Source organism: Poecilia reticulata, linkage group LG17 (genome assembly GCF_000633615.1).
Source record: "Poecilia reticulata strain Guanapo linkage group LG17, Guppy_female_1.0+MT, whole genome shotgun sequence".
Lineage (NCBI taxonomy): Eukaryota > Metazoa > Chordata > Actinopteri > Cyprinodontiformes > Poeciliidae > Poecilia > Poecilia reticulata.
Genome location: NC_024347.1, coordinates 14,037,677 through 14,062,306, shown reverse-complemented (window position 1 = coordinate 14,062,306; position 24,630 = coordinate 14,037,677). Strand labels below are relative to the sequence as shown.

At 37.7% G+C, this 24,630-nt stretch overlaps 1 protein-coding gene across 2 annotated transcripts in view; it reads left to right on the top strand.

Annotated features, from left to right (window-relative positions):
* The first annotated feature begins 5,933 nt into the window (after nucleotides 1-5,933).
* Nucleotides 5,934-24,630, top strand: part of gpc1b (glypican 1b) — a 64,373-nt gene continuing 45,676 nt past the window's right edge. The window contains exons 1-2 of one of the 2 annotated variants that reach the window (XM_008433799.2): nucleotides 5,934-6,045; nucleotides 6,162-6,703. In XM_008433799.2, the coding sequence (XP_008432021.1) occupies nucleotides 6,544-6,703 (160 nt within the window). In that variant the 5' untranslated portion in view covers nucleotides 5,934-6,045; nucleotides 6,162-6,543. Of the gene's footprint in view, nucleotides 6,046-6,161; nucleotides 6,704-9,014; nucleotides 9,038-24,630 lie in introns of those variants that run through there. The other variant, XM_017310173.1, reaches the window with a different exon arrangement.

The window sequence follows — 24,630 nt, the reverse complement described above, 5'->3', positions numbered from 1 at the left end:
GGATGGATGGATGGATGGATGGATGGATGTTCATACAGTGTGTAAATGTTAGACTTAAAATATACCAATAGAAATTAGGTAGGTGCTTTCTCTATTTATGTGACAAAGTTTACAGCCAACTGAAAAAAAAAAAAAAAAAATTATAATTTTTTAAATTTTACTCAGCACTAACTTCCTTTCCTTCTCTAAAACGTTCTTCTTTTTCATTCTCCTCAGGCCATCCCTCATTACGTTATCTTCCTTCCTATCACGCCACCCCTTCCCAGCAAGCCCTTAATGTTTTCCTCAATTATTGTAACTTTTTTCTAAAATAACATATACCGTCCCCCTGCAAGTACTAGCAAGTATTCATTTTGTCCTCTGATCATTTGTCTTTGGCAACTGAGAGTGTCTTTTATTGAAAGAGGAACATTTCCAGTGTAACATAATGGCAAAGGAAAWTGGAACAGGAGCCGATGTCAAAAACTTGCATTTTCCATAGTAGCGTCAAAGTTAAAGATGAAGGTATGATGATAAATTTCCTTACTACAAATATGAGAATGTGAAGAGGACATCGGGGAGTTTTCTACACTATGGGAAAAAAATGTAAGTGTAATGGACTGAATAACTGAGACAATGAACACAGAAAGCAAAAGATAGATCTGGTGAGTAATGTGTGGTACTTAAGCTCTCCCGTGAATGTGCTGAACCCTGGCTAATGGTTGACATTAAAACCCAGAGCGGATGAAGAATCGATGGTATCTGCAAGAACATGGGATGAGACTGGCTTTAGGGAGAGGACACGATGATCTCCCTCTAAAGGCCGATTACATCTGTTGAAACAACACGCTGATATTTACAGAGAAACTCYGAGGCTCAGGATTGGAGCTTGTAGATTAGCCAGTCCTGCAGCATGCTCACTATATCACTTTTATTTTGTGGGGAAAATGAGTTTGTGCCTGAATATGTGTGTCTTCTATCAGATTGGACCGCACCAGACTCACTTTGATAGCCACATAAAACTCCATTCATGAGTGTGATGAGAGCAGTCTGTGCTTGTCTGCTGCAATGTTCCATAAAAGAAAAACGATTTAACCCATTTAATCCCATTTTTTTCCCAGAGATGAAAATATTAAAATCAGATGTTATTTATAGCCCTTTGAACTAATCAAGGGGAAATTATAAAAAATAAAAAATAAAATTGTGGAAAAATATATATGAAAAAGTGTGTTTTATGATCGGTCACAATAGTGACCGGTGGGATAATAAGGTTTTTTTTACTAAGATGAGCTAAAAGTGCTTTTTCCAAATAGAAAAGATCATAAAAGGTGAACTTTGTTTCTTTATTCGAATATACCTTGGCACTGCATTACTTTAGTGCAACATTTGCTCTGTAAAGTACACATTTGACTATCTGCATATTCTAAACCAAGGTAAATTTGCGTGTTTGAGTGTTTATGCATAATTATATTGAACTTCAGTCAGTTGTAGTGTCATGTTATCACATTAACATAGATCATAAAGATAACATCTATAGTAGAGGCCTTYATTAATATTATTTAAAATCATGAAYATTTGTCAGTCACACTGTCATACAGTAATAAACTTAGTCTAGGGGTCTCCAACTACAGGGATTGAGGGTCGGTGTTATGCATCTTTTCCATCCACCTCTGCTTCAATGCACCTGAATAAAAAGACACTTTCAATCTAATAAACACAAAGTATAGTAGAACAGAATAGAATAGAATAGAATAGAATAGAATAGAATAGAATAGAATAGAATAGAATAGAATAGAATAGATGCAGCTTTTATTATCCCACAAACGTGGAAAATCAGGATTAACACCAGCACCTTATTTGCACCTTATAAAGGTGCAAACAAAAAAAGTTCTTAAATTATTAAAAGCAATATATGAAAACAAGATTAACAATAATCATAGTAATGTACTGCACAAGACTTTAGCTAAAAAATACTGTGCAGTTGTTAGAAATAGACACATCAGACTCACGCTCCAAAGGATGTTCAACTGAGTTGGATTGCTTTTTCAAAACTGTACATAATATGAGTGAGCATTGACCATTGCAAAATAAAATATATGTATCTATTTACAATACAGTATATTAGTGCATAAAACTAATTAAATATGTATTAATTAGTTTTTATGCATTAATTAGCTTTATTTTGTAACCAGGTTGTGGTGTTTTGCAGACTTCTGCCCAGGTCTCTMTTGAAAATGAGATATAGATCTCAACAGGGTTTACCTGGTTAAATAAAGGAAAATAAAAACAACATGTGCAATAACAGCGGACATTTTATTTTAAAACGAGTAAGAGTAGGTGATTCCACCAGCAGGGACATATAAACCCTTTGATTTTGTTGGGATCAGGTATGGTTACAAAGTCTAAACAACTGCTGAAAAGGATCTGCAGTAGCAACCATTTGTGCATTTAGGATGCAAAAGTTTGTTACTGAAGCAGCTCTGTAGTTCAGTAGCAGCTTGAACTGGAACAAGGGGTGGAAGATATTGTCCATCAGAGATGTTATTTTAGCCGGAATGAAGGAGAACCTGCACCTTAACAAACTCAGAGTGGATTTAGCCCTGTTTATAACTCCATCCATCTTTTCCATCAATTCTGACCCTGCTAAATAATAGCCTCACCAAAGCAGGATGATGCCACCACAAATTTTCACTGTAGGAATAGTGTATTTATGACCCGTGTTATTACTACTGCATAGACTAAAATGTTCTGTTTTTGGAGCACCTTTTTACTCATTATTTTTTTGTGTACACTACTTGTGCCACTCTGCAAAAAGGCCCCCTTATTTATTTATTTATTTATTTATTTATTTATTTATTTATTTATTTATTTATTTATTTATTTATTTATTTATTTTAACAGTGGCTGCTTTGGGCTATATTCCCATAAATATCATGTTTGCTTATCCAGGTGACTTGGATCCAACTGGATTTTTGATTAAAGGCATCAGAGTAAAGGGCGATGAATACAAACACAATCTACACTTATTGGTATTAACATTTATTTTGAAAACATTGCATTCTGCTTTTCTTGTCATMTTATAAGTTCTACAGCTAGGGGAGGCGGTGGCTCAGAAGGTCGGGATTTGTCCTGTAACCGGTGGGTTGCCAGYTCGAACCCCCAATCTGGTCATCCCCGTCGTGACCTTGGGCAAGACACAACACCCACTTTGCATGTTGATGCCTCACTTCTGTCAGTGAGCATTGCAGCAGCTGTAGCTACAATGTAGCTCATTGCCATCAGTGTGTGAATGTGTACATGAATGAATGGGTGGATGACTGTTTGCAATGTAAAATGCTTTAGAGTCCCTGGACTTGATAAAGCACAATGCAAATTTAAACCATTTACCCATTTTTTGCTATAGATTTTGTGTTAAAAGATAAGAACAAATAATGTCTTTTCTGATTCACATTTTTTTTCTCTGAACACGTTCGCTGCTAGCATACTATGCAATAGGAACTGAGCATGCATGTAATTTTCACTGGAAACCACACCATGCCCTAAAAATGCTTACCACATAATTATTGCACATGTACAATAAACTGACTGTTGCTTATTTATGGCCTCTCACCCAGCACTCCTCTGTCTTTGCTACCATTCTGCTGGTCTGCTTGACTTCCCCCTGCATCCTGCTCCTCATTAGGAAGCCTTTCATGGTCACAGGCAATAAAACTTCAATGAGAAGCAGTCGGAAGAAAACATGGCTGTTCTGTGGCTTTATTGAGCATTAATTATATAATCTCCATACCAGACAGTAGAGGGCCAATCAGTCCTTCAACAGCAGAGCCGACCTATGACCACATGTGGAACACAGTCAGACACATAAACTCAGGTTTCACAAACCAAATGCTGCTGAGAAAAAAAACATAAAGGTGCACATGTGTCATGCATACACAAATCTATCTGCWGTACAGGGTAATGTCTTATCACACACATGGGTTGAGTCCACTTATTCTGGTAGCCACTCGCCACGTGTTCTTAATACGGTTCAATTTCTCTCATAGCAGGAAGAAAAGCAAGACAAATTATTATTTATTTTTTTGTTGTTAGTTCTTTGTCACAGTTACATATTTCAATATCAGAAAGCTGCTGTGCGGGTGTGTTGCCTGCTTTGCCCCCCATCCGCTCCTCCATCACACACACAGAAACACACGCACTCACAAACAGAGGCCGCAAATGATGAAGACACTTGACATTCCCAAATGAACGTTTAATTCATTCGTTCATTTCAGAGCTGTAATAATAGGATGCAAGAGTGGCCATTTGTCAGCTACTGATATGTGAGTTACTCTCCTTGTTATTTGGAGCCAGCAGTCAAGAGGAAAAGGCTAATTATAGTGTAGCATTTTTAAATGTAATTGTAAACAATATCTGACTCTGGAAATGGAAGAATTTGAGGACAGGAAATAGCTGTTTACCAAAAAGGTTTTCTTCTTGACTGTCATTCTTTTCTCTCTTCATGACTGTCCTTTATTCCAAGTTCAGCAGCCCCCCACCATATACCATACTAGTAGGACCTTACTTAAAAAAAGCAATCTTTACTTCATTTTTTCTGCAAAAAGGTGATGCCATTCAAAACAGACTAATCAAATTTCACACTCCCAGTGAGTGGAATAACAGTATAACATTTAAACTGAAGGAAAGGCATGTGTGCTGCTATCATAAACCTAAGTCATAAGTTCACAGAGTCACACTAGATTTACTTGCACAAATAAACTGAAGTTAATGCTCCTATTAACAGTGTTATAAATGCAAACTGTGTGTGAAATTCCTGCGAGTATGATGAAGCTGCACACCAAAACCAACTGGGTCAAAATACACAATCTGAGTTATTTTACAAAACCGGGTTATTGGTTTGAACACGTCAGGTGCAAGAAAATGACCCATTCTGGATTACTAAACAATCATTAATTTAAATAATATTTCTATTGAAAATAATATATTGTCAGAGGGATTTAGAGACAGCGTGCACACAGGTCAGGTTGCAGATGTCTACACAGGGAACCACAGAGGCACCTGACACCTGGATGATTTTTATTTTCACCTAACAAACAGAATTAAACTTACTGGTCTGACTAAGCGTTCAGATCAATCAAAATAGTTCATGACAAAATAAATGCTGCTCTGTAGCTTAAAAACAACAGCAACTATAAAGGTGATTTGATTTMCTTTCTGCAGGATTGATAGATGGATGGACAAACAGATAAACAGATAAATAAGCAAGTTCACCACACAGCCAAAACCAGCAATGAAAAATACACAACCACACACAGCATTTAAGTTTAAATAAAGCTATGAGTCGGTTTTAGGGTGTGTGTGTGTGTTTTTTTTCTTTTTTTTCTTCTTTGACATCTAAGGAATTTCAAATTAGCAGAGAGACCATATTGTCCACATTGTGGTGTTTACCCAGATTTAGGAGGCAAGCATAAAAAAACTACGGATAATGAAGGCCTTCATTTGGTGACAGGTAACCTGGAAGCAGCCTAGAACAGATGCTGATTTGTTGGACATGAATTGCGTCTTGTAGAGTGATGCCTTCCACTCAACAGACGCTCTCAGAGGAGGGTATCCAGTCCTGCGAATTGAAAGGGACCAGCCCACAGTTCATGTGTGACACCTGGCTGATGGTGARCAAGCCCAGCCAGCGCGCATTCCTGACGTGACGAGACCCACACAGCATTTTCCTCTCCTGGGAACCAGGCATGTTTACACTCATACAAATCAGTGGGCCACGATAACGAGAAGATACTTTGTAAACTATTGAGGCGTGGTAATTCGGATTTAAAAAAAAATCTAAATCAAATAAGCATGACTGTGTCAGAAAGCAACAAGAAATAGCTGGAGTTGCTTTAAAGCTCTGCTTCCCTTTCATCCTCCTCTTTCTGTCTGCCTGCTTCTTCCCCGCCTCCCTCCCTTTTCCACAGAGTGGCAGCGCTGGCACATCATCGTCCAGAAAAGCCTGAGCTGCGGTATCTGCCGGTGTGTGCACCTCTGTGCTCGGATTCCTCACGTTAAAGCCGGGCAGGCGTGAGTCAACACAACCAGCGCTGCACCAGTGCAGCGCTTTATTTCTGGCGTGACTTAAAATAGCGTATTTCAGCCGGGTAACCTAATTCTTGCATTTCTTGCTTGTCTCTCTTTAGGTCAGCCCAAAAAAAAGCTCCCCGGGTAGCTGAGTGAGACCGGGGATCTCTACAGAATAACCCTTCAGCAAAAGAATTTTTTACACATTTTGGGAGAAAATAATAAGCGTCTGCCCTGGCTGCGCTGGCTTAAGTGGATTAAAGAAGAGACGGGACATCTGGGCTGAGAGGAATTGCTCCTGTGCCGCGCAGTAGCGCGCACAGAACAGCCACAGAAGCTGCAGACGCACTGAAAGAGTATAAGGGAGAAGGAAGGTGGAGGATATTTTACGCACCACAGCACCAGCCCCGAATTCGCTGTACTTTCAGCTTTATACTAAGTCGCTTAGTTGTCGCTTGGATTTCCTCCAGACCAAGTCCAAAGCCACACTGGTCAGCAGGAATGGATTTCTTCATCCTGGCGGCTCTGGTGCTGTGCTCTCTCACAGCGCCAGCCTTTGGGGACAAAGGGTCCAGCAAAGCCCGGACTTGTTCGGACATTCAACGGTTTTACGGCGGAAAGGGATTCAGCCAGGATGGTGTCCCTCAGTTTGAAATGTCAGGTAAGCGCCTTCAAAATGTTTTCATTTTGGGAGCTAAGCTGCATTTAGTGGGTTATTTTCCCATTTATACAAAAATGGACACAAAGTAGATACAAACGAACTTTGTGTCTAGTTTAAATAATAATAATAATAATAATAATAATAATAATAATAATAATAATAATAATAATAATAATAAATAATAATGATGATGAACTACTAATGTGAGCATCATATTCAAAGGGAAACGGAAGAAATGTAAAGTATTTTCTTATTTATTGTTTGCATGAGAGTACAAGAAAATAATCTATCCTAGCTCTTAAATGTGTTGTCACACTCATTTGATGTCACATGGTGCTGTAAAAGTAGAGGAGATATGGCTTCAGGCTCTGTAGATGAAACGCTGCTTTGAAAAGTTATTGAGACAGAGCAGAGGCACCATAGGAAATAAGTTTGTTTGATCCCTGATAAAAAAAAAAAACCCTGCAAAATCTTGTGTACGCTTAACACAAAGCATAGATGTTGTGCCTTGCTTTCTGTGTCTCTTTAAAAGAGTTTCTTACCGAGGTTCTCTTCTAGACGATACTCTCTAATCTGACCTCTTCTTCAATATGTTCTGATATGGCTGGGAGGCCAACATTGTAAGCTACCAGACAGTCACTTAGCCCAGTGGCGTGACTGTGCAGATATATTGTTTCTCACTGTGTCATCCATGGCCTGATGTCAGTCACAAGCCCCCCTTTTTGCAGGTTGTACGATTGCAGCTTTGCCTCCTTTGGAATTCAGCGAGGTGCTTTCTGGCTCTTCAAATAACACATCAGTTTACAGCAGGTTTCTGCAGCTACTATATCCATCACACGAACAGACTAGAAAAGTGAACTTTTGGGACATTCACAGGCACACAGCTACTTTATAAAGAAGGGGTTGTGAACGTTTTTATAGCAATTCCCATCACAGTAAAAACCATCACAAGTACCAGTTGCAAGGGCTAATAACTAGCAGAGGAATTGCCTAGTTTACTTCACTCACCACATTGAAGAAGTCCTTTCAAAAGCCAGCATCAATCAGTAAGCTTAGTGTTAACACTTTCTTTTATGTAAAAAAAATTTAAAAAAAGTTTTGTTAATATGAGAACTTACATAATTAGAGAATTGCAGGAAAAATTGTTTTCTGTTCTCCTTGCTACTTGGCGCTTAGTCAGAAATAACATCAGTTATTCATTGGTTGTAGTCTGGCACAATAAACACCTTGTAAAAAATGGAAGGTTTAATTTTATGCTTTCAGATTGCGAGCCAAGTCAACAGTGTAGATAATCCCCGACATCTGCAGAAGGGTATTTCCCACTGTGACACCATTGCTTGATCAACTTAATGTATTGACTGAGTCTGATTCAAGGTCACATGTTAACTGCATCAGCCAGATTCAGTCTTGGCTGGGAGGAAGATGTGAGATGACTGCTCCTTAACTCTGAAAGGGATTTCCAGTTAAACTATTTAAATAGCCACTGGACTGCTCAGTCCCGAATATGGAAACTATTACTGCACGAGGCCGTTAACTTTTTCCTTTACCGTCACAAAGTGTCCATAATAAAACACTTTTAACATGTTAAGATTCATGATTTAGAGTTTTTATTTGTTTTACTTGCTTTGATTCAATTTTTTTTTACTCACAGTAACTTGTAGCAAAATATAAAAGTAGAAAATATTCAACATCACCACATCATGTCCCAGTCTTTGGTTAATTATGTTCCATAAGTGACGGGAAACAATTTCCAGATATTGCTTCCACGGTGATACGCCTCATGAAGCATTGTTGATAGCCCCCTTATTTCTAAGTAATTTCCCCCTGGAGAGGTCCCACAGAAGAAAGCTGTTGAGTTAAGGGTAAGCTGTTTGTTATCATTGTGTTGAAGCAATGTTTACTGGCCCATTGCAGCATTATAAGCCCRCCGCTTTAAAAAATGAAAAACACGTTCACAGGGAATAAAGTAAACCGATGGATGCTTTTAGAATGAGCGTGATGATTCGACTGCAGAAAGCGTAATCAGTTTGGGAAACAGATTTTTTTGAGACTGTTTACCAAAAATGGAAGATTGATTTTCATTATAGTCATTCGTCTCCTCCTTGCGCTGCCCCCTCCCTGTCCYGCCCCATCATTACAKCCTTGATGACTTATCTTTTTGTCTTTCAGGGGATGACATTTTTCATCTCTGTGTGTCTCTCTCTCATCGGCTCTTAAAGAGAGAGGCGTCTGTGGGTCTTTGAAAGCAGCTGGCAGCCAATGAGTGTTAGATCCTCAATGTCACATAGGCTAGTACAAAGAGGCAAGCTGTGTGAGACATCTGCAGGAAGGCTGGTAACATTTTGGCATTGATTTTTCCCATGCTGTATTTTTGTTGTTGCTGATTGCTGGTTGCTACATACTGACTGAGTCGTGTGATGCTATGGAGTGTCATATGTAACCAGTGTTTAGATAATGACAGTGTTGCTGCTGCTCCCCAGCCTTGCAAGGGAGAACTAGTTGCTAAGGTCTGGTTTGTGGCTTTAAATATATACTGATCCGTATACCAACCCACTGTGAGAAGTATGGGAATGTTTTGAACTCGGTGGTTCTCGGAAATTTAGACTGTGAAATGTATACTACAGTATGTAGTCTTGATGCTGAAAGAGCTGGTTTTGATTATTTAACTTATTTGTTAAARTACTTCCTGGCAAAATGTTCTCATYTTTTGACTTGCTAGGTTACTACTAATTAAGTGTTAAGTGTCATGCTGCCTGAGAGACRTCTTAGACAATGAAAACTGGGATGAACAATTGCATTTAACCATTTCTCCCCTTATTGTACAATCATTTACCCATGACTGCATGTCTTTCTGTAAATGTGATTAAACCAATTAGTTCCATTTTGGAAGCTGTGCCTGCATGCTAAGAGAGTAAACGTACTGAGATTTGTCTCTCATTAGTTTAATTGGCCAAGCTCAAAAGCAATCAGTGACAATTGTAATTTGTTGAGATAACAAATATCCATTCAGAAATGTATTTATGGACAAACAGAGCACAAACTCCATAACAAAATTATCTATGAAGATTGTTCTTTGCCCTTTTACAAAGTAAACTTGAAAAACTAAAAATTTAATTAAAACCCTGAATTTAAATGTTAAACAATTAAAATTTTAATTTCTCAATGCTGAAACCATTCATTTAAATTTAAGAGCATTGAGATCTTGATAATCAAATGTTACAATTCCAAAACAGTCTGTGTTAAAATCTTAACATGAAGATCCCTAAGCTGCTGCTCAGTTCATTMATGTGATCAACATTATRTAGTGCCTTAAGATCCACTGGCTGATTACTTAATTGGGATTGAACAAATGTGCAAAGAATCGATATTTATTTTAATTGCACTTTTTTGATTTGTTGTTTTTAAGAGTGGAGTTTTGTGTTTAAGCTTTATCATCATTGTCTTCTAGTAACATAATTATCCAGTAATATTTTTCCATTCCCTATGAACTTAAAATATTTTGCCCCGGCACCCCGACCACTGGGCTTAGCRAGTKTKTTTTTCGGGAAACCCTGAGGTATAAATAACAAAACATAAAATGAAAAATGTTTCAAGCCCTAATATCCTTCCCAAGTGTAAGTCAAATGCAACATTCAAGGATAAGAACCTCATACCAACTGTGTAGCGAGGTGGGAGTGTCATGAAGTGGGGATGCCTTGCTGCTGCAGCAGGACCTGACCAATTCACCGTCATATAATCCACAATAAGTTCTATGGTGTRCATGAGAAGGCTTGAGGAATATTTGAGAATTTTTGTGAAAGATTCAAACTGAACCCTGTAACCTGACAAAGACCCAAAGCATACCAGCAAATCCACCAAGGACTGGCTGAAACTAAAACAGGAAAAGTCTTGGGCAGAGTCAAAGCCCAGATCTTTATCCTTTTGAAATGCAGTGGGGTGACTGGAAACTGAATGTTCATGCAAGAARCCCCCTTAAGCCCCCTAAGCATCTCACAATTGAAATTTTTGAGTGGGGCAAACATTCCTCAAATTGACTTCAGAAACTGCGAGATGGCTACAAAGACCATCTCACTTTATTTTGGCAAAATGGGGAAACGCTAGCTATGTGGGGGGTAGGATGTTTTAACGTTTCCCTCTGCTAGAAAAGTATTTTTGTTCACATCTTTTGTTTACGGAGTAAAACAAGGTTAGGTTTTGTTTAGTGCAATTTAATCTTGTTTTCCCCGGTAAGTGAACATTTCTTTTGCGATAACTGCTTATTTAATGAGGTGTCCAAATTATTTCACATGGCTGATAAATAACCTTGCATTGCTTTCAAAATGTGTGTGACTAGTGTGTCAGCTCAGGTAGAAAAAAACTTGACAGACTGAAAACAAAAGATTTTTAAGTAAAATATTTCCCTAGGTGTAGAGTTGCTAAGGACACTAAATTAGTTACCGGATTCTGAAATATGTTTGTGAGACTTAAACTTTGCCTGTTAAAGAGATATGAAAAAGTAAATGTAGATTCTTGAAGTATCTTAAAGTATTGTTAAAGTCTCATTCTCATAAATCAAATGACTCGATATGCTGTTTTGTCTTTTGTGTTGATAAACATCTTCACAATGTTTGCAATGCAATAGCTATSTGTATCTGTTTGATCTTATCATGCTTACYGCTTACCTTTGTTTGGGATTGACATATTTAATTAAAATTACAGGATGTATGGAGTTGAGCATTAAACAACTTCTCCTTACCTGTTCTCTGTAGGAAAATGAGAAAATGTTAATATTTTATTGCAAATAATTTATCTTAGAGGTTAATAATTATCAGGATAGAGCAGACACTATTTAGGATTTAGAGGGAAATGACAGACAAAAACAATCATTTGATGAACTAGACTACATTTATCTTATACGCTTTGAGGCTCTGTCTTTAGACTATGCATTGAAAAAAAACATTTAATTGATCACTCTTAATTACACATAAATGGAACTCATTAACAGCTTTCAAGATAGGAAGGCCAAAGCTTATTTGAAGGTTAATGTAAGCAGAAATCTCTGTGCTTCTGTTAGTCCACCCCTCTTAGACAGATTAAAGCCAAAGCAACAGTTGTTTCTGTATCTCAGTGTGCAGGCCCATAACTCTGCTGTGGTTTAATGAGTGTCAATTCCTGCATCTGGGAGCCTGTCTGCGCTTGTTCTTGTGTGTGTCCGCGCGTGTGTGTGTGTGACTGAATATACTGAAGTTGTTAAAACGCTGAAGTCAGTGAGAAGGCTCCTGATGCATTAAGCTATAATGGGCTGCAGGGAGCATGAAACAGACCACATGTGTTTGATGTTCACTAAAGAGAAAGAAACAGGGCAGATGGACTGCTGACTTGACTTAAGCTGACTTGGTTTTGCGCTCCCTTTTTTGCCGTGTTGGCAGTCTGTAACAACAAAGAGGAGGACATAGTCCTCAGTATCAAATATTCTTTGTGAAGTAACTTTACTTAAAATGTTCTGTCTCATTAAATATCTCTTTACCRTTGGATCTTTTGGAAACGGGGACATCCGCAACACAGTTCGTTTGGACATGTTTCTTTGAAGCTTCCTTCAAGTCCAGATATTTTGTGAACAAGTATCAACAGACCTGTAGACGCAGCATGTAATGTTTTTTCAAAGTACTTTTAACTCGCTTTTGGTCAGTGTAGGTTTCATAAGTAAAACTGAAGTTTATTCATGAAAGAAGAAGAAAGTCTTATTTTATTCAATTTTGCAATGAAAGCCTCTTGACAAAGTTGGTGTGTTGACGATAAATCCAGTTCATAGGATAAGATAGTATACGATATACAAAACTGGTTCAGCAGAATTAGACTAGATTTTAGGCATATGTTTAGTAAACTAAACATCAATGTTATTTTGTTCATAGAAACTGGGCAATTGCTTTAYAGATCCCAGACTATGTTTTAGGCAATCTATATCTGATTAAAAAAAAACAGTTGATTGTACAGATTTCACTTGACCAAAAACAGAAGATGTTATGCTTGTGACGATGAACTGTGGTCCAAATGCCAAAAAATCCATTCAGATTGCTTTTTTTCAGAAGGAAAATAAGGGTTTAGTAAATTCTAAAATGTATGTTAAAGAATCTCCATCCATTTATCCTCCTATCCATCCTTATCTGCTCTTCCCAGATCATATTGCGAGTGGTAACAGAATAAAAAAAGGGATGAATGGATACGTTTCTCCCCAGTGTCACCCTCCAGCTCATAATAGGGGAACCTGAGGCATACCTAGGACAAAGGGAAAAATCGTCCCCGCTGAAAAATTAAGAGTCTGCCCTGGGGTTTCCTACATCTGGCATGTGCCCAGAATGTCTTGGAAGCCGGGCGCCCAAGAGGCGTCTTGATCAGCCTGAACCACCTCAGCTGCTCTATTCTGAGCTTCCCCTGTATKACAGAACTCCTCACTGTATCTCCAAGGGTAACACCAGCCACAACGGCTGCACAAAATCAGAAAGWCTTACTTACTGCTAAATATGTCAAAACGTATTTYATTTGTRATAAATCAACATTTTCCCTCCTCTTTACTTTCCCATTTCTTGCTTCCAACACTTTCTGTGACATTTTATAATTTTGGACTTTATCAAAGGCGCCAGATGTAGACACAAGGGGGGCAGACAGGTATAAAATTCTGAATATTACATTAGCATGCGCAGTGTGAACTCACGAGACATGGAACATATTAGCCATCAGTTCTTGCATTAAAAACAGACCTTTGCAATATTAATGTTGTGTGCTCTGTTATTGAGATAATATATTTGCATTATATTCCTACAGCAGTACCAGCCAACCTATGGAAGAGACCAATTTCAGATGCTTGTGTGACTGATCTAGTTCGTACTGTCACAATGCTCATGACCATTGGTGAGGATTGGATGATAGATTGACCGGTAAATGGAGAGCKTTGCTGTTTGGCTCAGCTCTTCCTATAAAAGACAAACCTGATGGATTGCAGTAGAAGCCGCAATCCATCTGTCCATCCCGCCATCACCCATGAACACAACACCAACATGCTTGACTCCTGATTAGGCAACTAGGATGGTTCAGTSTAGACTTATCCAGTTAAGATTTTTACTAGTCTAAGTATTTGATTAAATCATTTGATGTGGCTTTATTTAATTAAAACAATCTGAAATAGTCCTTTTGCGTAGCACCAATCGGAAGCACTGATGCCAACATTAGCGATTATTTAGAGGTTTGGTAGTCACCTTATTCTCAGATGTTTGTATCGTATGTAATAAAAATGGCACTTGKGGGGTGGGGGGGATATTAATGGAGGCCTCTTCAACTTACAACAAGCCCAACAAGCTTGTTATGTTGTGGTGTTATACATAAGCAGGCCTTCAAAACATGCCCAAACTATTTCATTTCTTACTGTAAAATATTAGTTTAAAGCACTAACCTTMATATCTAATTGAATAAATAGAAGTCGATGGGACCGGCTTCTCTCTGACAAGAAATATCTTTTCATATCAACATTTCGTCAAACTCCTTGTGCACAACGCTCTATCTTGACATGTACCTGCTGCTCGTACTGCACAACTTTGCACATCAGTTTCACTCTCTGCTCTGGCTTCTTTTCTCTTGGGCTCCTCTTGTCTTTTGCTCCATGTCACTTCACTAATATGAGAGCAAGGGTTCACACACTGAGAGCTCTCCCTGTGCAAGAACACACAGAAGCAGCAGACACAAAGATGACAGCAAAGGCCAGTTTCATATTTATGGCTGCACAGGGGTTGTCAGTGTCATTCCAACTCGTGTGTGCGTGTGTGTGTGTGCGTGTGTGTGCGCTTGGGCTTGTTTTTTCTTCCGTCATTGGGATGTTTCTGGGTACAAAAAAATACTTTTTCAGGCAATCATTCTCCTTCTTAAGGCTGACGATGAAGTAACCGAATCCACGTTACAGGGGTTAGATGCCGGGAAACTGATTAAGGTTAGGTAATGGAGAATAAATGGAAGTCAGCGCAACCTTTAATGGGAGGACATGCTTGCGTGTGTGTAGGAGTGTGTTTCCTTTCGAGGGCTGTTGTGTTGGTGTATAATACCTCATTTCACTTCAGGTGAATTGGCCATGTCTAAAGAAGAATTATTACTTTGTTACTGGAAGGTCCTTTTTTAAATTGTTCTATGTGTTTGTGAGTCTAGGACACTTCAGATGTRACTGCATGTGTGTGTTATGTTTGTGTGCGTGTGTGTGTGTGCAGAACAGATGTTTGAACTCTGTATGACTTCTAAACTAAGGCAAAGTCAATGCTATGTAATAGTTTGCTGCCTATTTGCTGACATTGTATGAAGATTTTGCATTTTTCTGATAGCCGGCATATTTTTTTCTGGCCTTTATTCAGCATGTAAATGTCTACGTGCACCACATTAAGCTGCCGCGTGCCTTGTCACCACCAGCTGTGCTCTCTGTGGACTAGGTAGGTATTTGATTTGAYGAGTAACAAGCAGCATCTCACAGCGTGAGCATCCTTTTTTTCCACAGCTACTTCTGCCGTTTGCACCTTGCTGCTTGATAAATGGTGTGTAGACCCAAACCAAGATGGCACCGAGCATTTCAAGTGAGAGCACGCAGTATGAATTCTACACAGTGACACACCCTAAACCAATACACACATATACACTGTCTGCAGCTGTGCAATSTTCATTTGGAGAGTTTCGGTCCTGAATAAGACACATGCCGGGGGTAATCTTTTGGCTGTGACATTATAGTGACAAACACACACATACTTTTTAAGTCTATTCTTTAGAGAAAACTGATTTTTGTTAATGATTCACAAAAAAGTGGCAAATATGTAATATGTCTTTCGCTGTTAATTGTAGGATTTGGTCCATAACTCACAATCTAATACTGAAAGCAATTAATTTATTTCGGCAGCTTACTGAAGAAAACATGGAGTAAGAGTCTTAAAATGGTCCCAAACATAATGTGTCCTCCCTATTCTATTTATGTAGGACATAAATAGAATGGGGTCAATGCAAAGCACTTTGTATTGTCTTGTTGCTGAAAATGTGCTATATAAATAAAATCACCTTTACCTTTAAAAAGAATCTATGTAATTTTAATTACTTGAACTATGTCAAGTTCTCACACTTCAAGGCAAGTTATAGAGGTGAGGTTGCCCAAGACTAGTGCTTAAGAGCTACTACCCTACAACTATTAGGTGCATTCCTATCCAACACACCTGACTTATATGAGTGGCTCATTGTCAGGCCTCTGCAGAGCTGAGTGACATGCTTATGAGAGAATTCAGCTGTTTGATTCAGGTGTGTTGAAGCCATCTGGCCTTGGCTTTCCCAGAAGTTTAGTTTGCACATCAACTACAGTTTTAGTGCACTTTTTTCTAAGGAAAACTTTGGATTTTGGTGAATTCTTGCACTGCACATTTTCAAACTTTCTGTATTTCAATGTTTATATACAGTATATATATATATATATATATATATATATATATTGAGAGAGAGAATTGTAAAGTTGTTGAGATGAAAATTAATTTCAAGCTTCCTTAGTATAAATTTGCCTGGAAAAATACATGTCTCAAACACCTCAGGAAAACAAACAGTGGGCTAACATCTTACTTCAATTAACAACACAGATCTCTAATGTACCAAGATTGCAGGTACATGAACGACGTACGATTTGTCAACTCTAGAAACTTTGTGTCATACAGGAACAGAATATTCACTGTAAATCTCATGTCTTTCAGTTCAGACAGAGAAGAGCAACKTGAAACAGTTTTTATCATAAGGGTACTTGCTGCAGATGGGAGCTGACTCTTCCAACATGTTATATACTGCCCAAAACTTTATAGCCTTTAACATATTAATCTCAGAGCATGAGTTTTAGCTAATTTAAAAGAGAATATACTTGATTGTAAAGTATGTACAGGTATAAAAGTACAGCTTGACCGAGGTTGAAGAAAGTAGGTGCTCAAAGATGAGCATTTCTTAAAAAATACACAGATATTCTAGAGTATAAAGTTTGATGGCGTGTTCACATGWGAATATAAATGTCAAGAAGAAATATTTGTTTTCAATTTCTCAAGAGTTGGCTTTTAAAATAGCTCCAATGCTGCATGTTTCTCCACCTCTTCTCTGATGTTGAACTTCATAACGTTTCATAATGTCTTTCATGCTGTTTTCATACTTGGGCTCTGTTGCCACCTTGTCCTCAGCTCAACCAAATCTGCGGTTCTTTGTTTATGTTTAAGCCGACATTTAATTGAACTGTCATATTTTAGCCGTCAGGCATTAGTCTCTACACAAGTAGATTATTATTGCTTTTTTCTCTTGGCATTCATAATTTCCAGGAGATTCTCTCTCATCCAGATAAACCATTTCATAAGCGGTTCTGTTATCAGTTCCTCTGTTTGCCACTTTGTTAGAGTCTTTTCTCTTTTATGAGACTTTTATCTCTCATTTTCTCTCTTCCTTATTTTCCCTTATCTGCAGCTGCAGAGAACCTTGTGAATTCATTTATTTCCATTGCAAATATAGTAAATGCACACAGATGCTCTCCAAAAAACATTTTTTTCTCTGTTAATCATTTAAAACTTTAAGAATGGCCCATTATTTTGATTTAATTTTATTGAATACAACCAACATGGACTTTACAGTCAAGCACAGTATTGCAATACGTCGGAAAATTATGCATGGCCATCTGGAATAATAAGACATGATTATAGCTAAGAAACTCCTCTGCCTATCAAGTTTGATGTAGGAATTTTTGTCTGAATGTGATTTGTATATCATGTTTTTACAAAGGTCTGCTGAATCTAAACAATTTTGTAGCATTCTTATCGTTTTAGCCAACCACCTCAAAGGGAGCTTCTTTTACTCTTGGTTTGAATGTAATTACAGTATTCCTTTGCCACCGTAGAGGCTTAACAAGCCTACTTCTTTCAGGCCTTAAAACTCTGCACAGCATGAGTGCCTCTCTGTCCTTTGCATTTTTGAGACAGCTTCTGTATAATTGAGTTACACTTTAAAAATTCTTGCTCCTTCCAGGTTTTTGTAGGAAGCAGAATAACCAAGTGAATACTTTGAGCTGTGCACTAGTGTCTTTTCATTTCCCTCTTTCTGTGTGTGGTTCATCGTCTTTCTTCCACTTCCCCCAACTACTCTATAGTTGGATTTTTTTTGGTCTTTCTATGGAAGCACATTTTTCTGTAATTAGATAGTAAGATCTAGGTTTATGACATCATTTCTCAAGGGTTATTTAGGGCAAAGGCAAGCCCCCACAGTTGATGGTGGTTTGCTGATTTGGCTTGACCTGCTATTTACTTGTGGAGATAGATGGAAGCGCRGGAGTGACCAGACGATTATCGAGGCCTCAAAAGCAGAGGGTCTTGAGGAAARTGGCCCTCATAATTATGGAGGGAAATCTGTAATTACTGTCAGTTGTCATCTTGTTTGCTGTTACAGGATTGTTCTTATTTTCTCTGTTTGGCCACTTTTCTTACTTTCCCTTCACTCCTTTTACTTTTCCAAACTTTAGCAAAAATCTTCAACTCTAATGACGTTTTCATGAAAGTTTTTTCTAAGGATTTCTTTAAATGTTGTACGTTTTAACAGTTTTTTTTTTTTTGAAAGAGTGTTAAACCCTTTAAAGATTTAAAATGTTACCCCAATGCCTGAAAGGTGTAGGGTGCATTTGTATTCAGTCCCTCTGAGTAAACAATTTATATGGATGTCACTAAAAGCTTTGCACATCGATAGAGTGAAATTATTATCCTTTCTTCCTTGCAAAATAGCAAGGAGTAGCAGTCAAGCATGTCTTTTAAAAAGCCCTTTTCAAGTCTCGTCACAGATTTGCAGTTTAGGTCTGGAGTTTGATGGGGCCATTTTTAGCTAGATAATTTATTTGGTCTAAAACACAAATAAAAAAAATAAAATAAACAATATTTRTTATAGTYAATCAACACTCCAGTTGCAATAATTGAGATCAAAACCACAGTCAAATACAGTATTGCATAAATATACATTTTGTGTAGATTTAAAACGTGTATGCTGAAGCTATGCAGCTTATATGTGCCTACCTTTACATGTTCATTACAAATAAACCATTTCAAGTCTTCAGAGCATATGAATGTGCTTTGACCTAAACCATTCCATTGAATCTCTGGCTGTATGTTTGGGGCTGTTGTTCTGTCTGCACCAGTCTCGTGTCATTCATTCAGAATTAACCCTTATTTAGCTCACTGTGCTTAAGATTTTCAAAGCTTTACTCTAACTAGTACAGTGCTTTTCTTTATCCTTTGTGATGCTGTCCATTAATCTAACAAACCTCGGGYGCCTTGACAAAGATTATACTGAAATTAATCTTGCATTTTATAATTTTTTCATGTTGGTGGAATTGTAAAAAAATTGAAAAAGGATATAATTTTCTGTTCATATTAATTATACATATGCATGAGTGTGTTACGTTAAATCCAATTAAAGTTATTTAAGTTTGTGACTGTAACAAAGAGAACGTTTKAGATGTGTGGACATTTTTTGCAAAGCGTATGCAAAATATGTCCTCATTATATCTGCGCACTTTGGAAATAGCACACACATTTGTTGAAACAGATTTCAATATCTCGTTGACATAATATTGGGTTTTTCCCACTATCCTCTTCTGTCATACCAAAGAGTGGAAGTACTACACAGTAAGTTAATGAATGTAAAATGACAATGACTCATAAAGCATGTCTATTTTTTCTGTTTAGCTGTAACACGGAGCATTTCATTTTGGCCCACTTATCGTCGTTTCATGTGTCTTGTTATTTGTTATCTCTCCGTTTCTCCCTTGCAATTTTCTTTTCGTCATCCTTCCCTGCAGAGTCTTCCTGCATAAATATTTTACATCTTTCAAATGAACCCTGCCAACCCTAGCTTACAGCATGCTTCACTGACTCATCTCTTTAGAGCATATAACGTGCTTATGTATGAAATGTGTTTGGCCCTTTGTACGWGTGTGCATTTGAATCTGAGAAATAATAGCTCATAACTAGCGTCTCGCTACATTATTGCACAACCACACTGTTTTTGATGAGCTCATTTTGAGAATTTGCACAGAAAAACTATGCATATGTATTCCGTCAGTGATATAATGTAATTTATTATTCCCATTACACTTTTATTTTATCAAAAATGCTTGAAGTAATATTAATGTTTTTGTTTAATGAGTACTTATACATGTTAACCAGCAGTTCCAGTCATGTTAAAACCCACAAATATGCACCCATCTCTTTCTTCTATTTTCAGTCACTGCCATTGGAACAACTAGAGCTGGCTACAGACCAGTGATTTGTTTCAAAGTACATTAAATTGCCTCATTCTATAGCTGTTAATAGCAAGAAGTCATGTGTGTAAAATGTGCACTAAACAGAGACCCCACAGGCAATCTGGAATCTTTACATTTTACACTTGAGCTGCGACATGAGTTTACCTTTKCCCAAGTCAGAATAAAGCCCAGACTACCTTGCTTGGGGAATCAAGGGCGTAATACTGATGGGTTGAATTAAGCTCCCACTGGCTTGGTCCTTTCACCAGAAACATTAAGAAAGTGAAAAAGAATTTTAATCTCCTTTGAAGTGTTTTGTGAAAAGGACTGGCTTCGAGTCATTGCTTATAATTATCTATTGGTAATTATTTTCTAAAGAAGTGTTGCATCCCTGTCCAAGATTTTTTGCATATGCAAACAGTCTTAAAACCTTTTCATCATGTAACAATATTGGCAACACATTTCCATATCTCATATTTATTTTTGTGTTTAAGTTTGTGCCAGCGAAGGAAGATATGTAAAAAAAAATTTTGTGGAAAACTTTCATATTCTCATTGCAATCAGGCAAGATAAAAAAAGAGGGAGAGATGATGGAAATTGTTGCTTTCCCTTTTTCTGTCTATCTCTGCTAACTTGTCGCTTTATTCTTTGTACCGTCCATGATGAAACACTAAATGAACCAATCAGAGCACTTCATCTTGGTGATTGTAGCTCAGTGGGACCAGCACTTGTCTTGCAATGTGAAARTTCTGGGCTTGATTCCAGCATTCTCTTGCCACATGTCCATTTACCCYGGGGGAAGGCAGTTGCCTACCAATCTGTGTGCCAATGTGTGAATGTGTGTGCGCTCACAAGTGCGACTGCGTCTCCAGGGTAAAGTGAGTGGTCAGTATGGCTAGAAAAGTACTGTGTGTATCACATCTATTTTACATGTCAACAAACTGGCTGTAAGCATCTAAGATCAGTAGAATCAGCAATAGTGAAACCCATGGTGCGCTACATAACCTGCATGCTACTTTTCCAGCAGACCCAGGCAGTCTCTGTTGCAGCAATGAGGCCCAGGACATCACTCAGTCAAATTGAATCACAAATCCTTTCGGGCAAAGGGGACTGTGGCTCAGGATAAATGGCTCTGGTGTGTCATGTGATTTTTGCTGATGAATGACCTGGGACAACTGGACTGGATGAACTGAACTGAGGTAGCCGAACCAGTAGAAGTTGTCTCCCGAGAAGTTGTTAATGATACATTATCTCGCTTTGAATTYCTTTCTGTAAACGCGTGTGTACATTATCTTGATGTGCTCTTCATAATATGTGTTTTGAACAATTGAAGCTTGAACATTTTTACTTGCAAATTTAGCCATTTACTTGAGGTGGGTAAATTAGCAAAACCTGCTTGTTCTATACCCTTTGGCGTTTGGGTCGTCCGTGTGGTGTCCTCTTTGATGAGTGAATGCTCACTCACTGTGTTAGCCACTCTTTTTAAGCCGTGAATCCCTTTTATTCAAGGTCTTTGAGTTTAGAGATGTTGGTTTATAATTAAGACTTCTTTGTCTTTATTTTCTTCCGCAAAGGCCTCTCTTCCTCTAGTCAGCCATCTCCACCTACTTTCAGTCTCTCTGCATCTCTACCCAACTCTATTGCCTCAGTTGTCTTGATTTAGTGCCGTTGGTCTGCCTGTCCCAAAGTCCTTTTTTTTTCCCACTTTGTTATATAAATTAGTTGGCTGTCTTCCTCAGGCACTGGCTGTGTTGATTTTGGATGACGTAAGTAACTGTTGTTTAAACCTTGGACAGGGAGCTGATTCTTCTGTCTTCTCAGATAGCTTTTTTTCTGAGCATGCTTAGCTCGTACCTAAGTTACTGTTTGTGTGTGTGTGTGTGTGTGTGTGTGTGTGTGTGTGTGTGTGTGTGTGTGTGTGTGTGTGTGTTTATTTAAGTGGGCATTCGAGAAGCATCCGTTTGAATGTTTATTCGGTCATGCATAGAAAATTAAGGTTAATATGTTTCAGTCAAATGCCACTTTGCTCTGTCTGCTTTTTTGGCAGAATACATAAAACACTATGCATGTGACTGCAGTTAGTGGAGCAATGCCTAACTCCTCTGAATCACTCAGTGAAGCAGCGATGTGTGCCCACAGGGTACGTAGGCAGTCATACCAAACCAAAGTGAGGTGTTCCTCTGAGGGGATGAGAGCTCAAGTCACTCGACATTCCCTGTGTTTATCCTACAGCTTCATTGTGAAAAAGAATCGGCGATGAATGAGACAACCAAGAAAGTGTTTTGCTGTACGCAACATTGTCACGTAGAAACAATGTGACAGAATGTGTTGCAACAACCAGAGCAGTGACAGAAATGTAGATGTTTCTCTAAAAGAAATACATTCAATTTGAAATGATAATYGTATATTAACATAGTTTAATTATTTGCTTAAAAACACTTTCAAAGATTAAAAGACATAAATTACATAATGAATAATTTGTGACTCCACAGAAGCAAGAATAATCCAAAACACATTGATGAAGTTGGCCTATGAAACAGCATAGTAGTAAATCACCCAATTTGTTCCAAATAGAAAACCTGCACTATATATTGYAACTTTAATTATTATTATTATTTTTATTTCATTTCATTTTTAAGCTTACTCCTAATTTACTTGTACTATATTTCTGTTCCTAATGCTAWTTTATAGGTGGTCTTTTAGGTCATTGCTGCTTAAGAACATTTTAAAATTACATTTTATTTTGGAAAATATATGTACATAAAAGGTAAATTTTAATGATGACATTTTTTTTTAAATCTAAAAGTTCTTATATTTTTGTCTTTTTAGAAACTGTCATTTTGCAGTTTCTGTAAAAGCATGTAACATATAAAAGCATTTTGTGGAGTGGTCTATTACTTSTTTTGTAGCCAAATGTGCTGTGGTTCTTAAAAGAGGCAGTTTTCCAACGCCCACAGMACMCATTTTGCAAATTGTAGCTCGGTCTCTTCTCTCCTAAGAACACGGCACCTAATGCACTGATGCACTATWAATAAGCTTTTTATTCATAGACTATTCTTCCACTTTTGTTCCTATGCGATTATTATTTTATTTCTGCCCATCTTCATGGGCATTTACTGGTAATAATTCTCTCTTTCCAAAATTATGCTTATGTGGTGAATCACATTATTTTTACTTTTAATGGACAATGTTTAGCTTGACTTTTGGGCGATTTTCTTCATGTTTGGGGTTTTGTTGTGAGATGATCGGAGAAAATATTTTGTTTCTATTTTAATTTGTGTATACACTAAGGAAATGACTAATGTGAATAATTAAGTTAGTTAAAAACTGAAGTCTCACTGCTATTCTTAATGTATCTTCTCATGTCAAAAATATGTTGGGGGAATCACAACAGGCTAAATTTGAAATTAGCAAATCAAATCTTCACAAAAAATATTCTGATTCTGCACCTATGACTTTGAAATCATACTCTTGGTATGTTTTAATCCAATTTCGATCCAATAAAGTTTGCAATTAATGAAATGGGCTTTGGCAGAAATTATTTTTGCTGCATTTCTTATGTCATCATATATGTCATTTCGTCAGTTATTAGCAGAGGAAGCTTAAAATGATTTTTTTTTTGTCAAGCAAAGAAAAGACAGAATTGTCATTTTGCAGCTGCTGTTCTTACAAATGAAGGAGTAAACAGAGGAAAGCCARAGAGTTTTAAGCTTACTCCTAATTTATTTACTATTTATTCATTGATTTGTTTCCTATAATAGTAATTAGGTTTTATGAAAATGGCTCATTGTCCACAGTCAGAACCCTGGTATCCAAGTGACCCGCTGAGTCCATGCATTGTGACTCTGTTTTCAGTTCCAGCGAACCACATTATCAGCAGCAGACCAAGATGACACACTGTCTCCTTAACTACTACGACGTCTATCTAAATTGACATAATCTTTCCAACGCGCTGCAGTGAGCTTTCAATAAAATGTGCCTAGTCGCGGACAAAAACGGAAATTAATAGTTTCAGTTCAAGGCTCTGCAATTTGCCTTTTTGTGTCCTTGTGGAAAGCTCTGGAGGTGTGTCTATCTATTTTGTCCGAGTTAAATTTTAGTCTTTAGTCTGACTGAAGTTAATAAATGCATGTGTTTGCGTGTGTCAGAGTACAGAAACATACAGGCAATATCTGCTTTTATGAGCAGGTTTGTCCTTGCAGTGAAACCACTCTGCTGCAAATCTAAAAGTTAAAAAAGATTGTGCACTGCAGCAGAGCTTGGTGATAGAAAAGTCTGCCCCAACAGTTAACTAATGACAACCCCTGGAGTTAATATAGCAGTCTGTAAAGGGAAAATAGTGTGCTTCTTGGAAACATCTACGCTAACAGGACTCTGTTAGGTTCATGTCTCTTTCTCTGGAGCAAAAAGAAGCCTCTTTTATTTCTTCCTTGTTACTTTTAGTCTTTCATGCAGTCCTTGTTCCTTTTCTACTTCTAAAGATGCCTGGTAGAGACCTCACTCTGTGAGCCTGTCTATTTCTAGCCCATGGACCAGCTTTCATGTTCAGTGACTTTACCCAGGACTTCTCCTCCATGAAACAAACACTGCACTCCTCTTGTCTTTTTACACTATACAAAGTTGATATATATATATA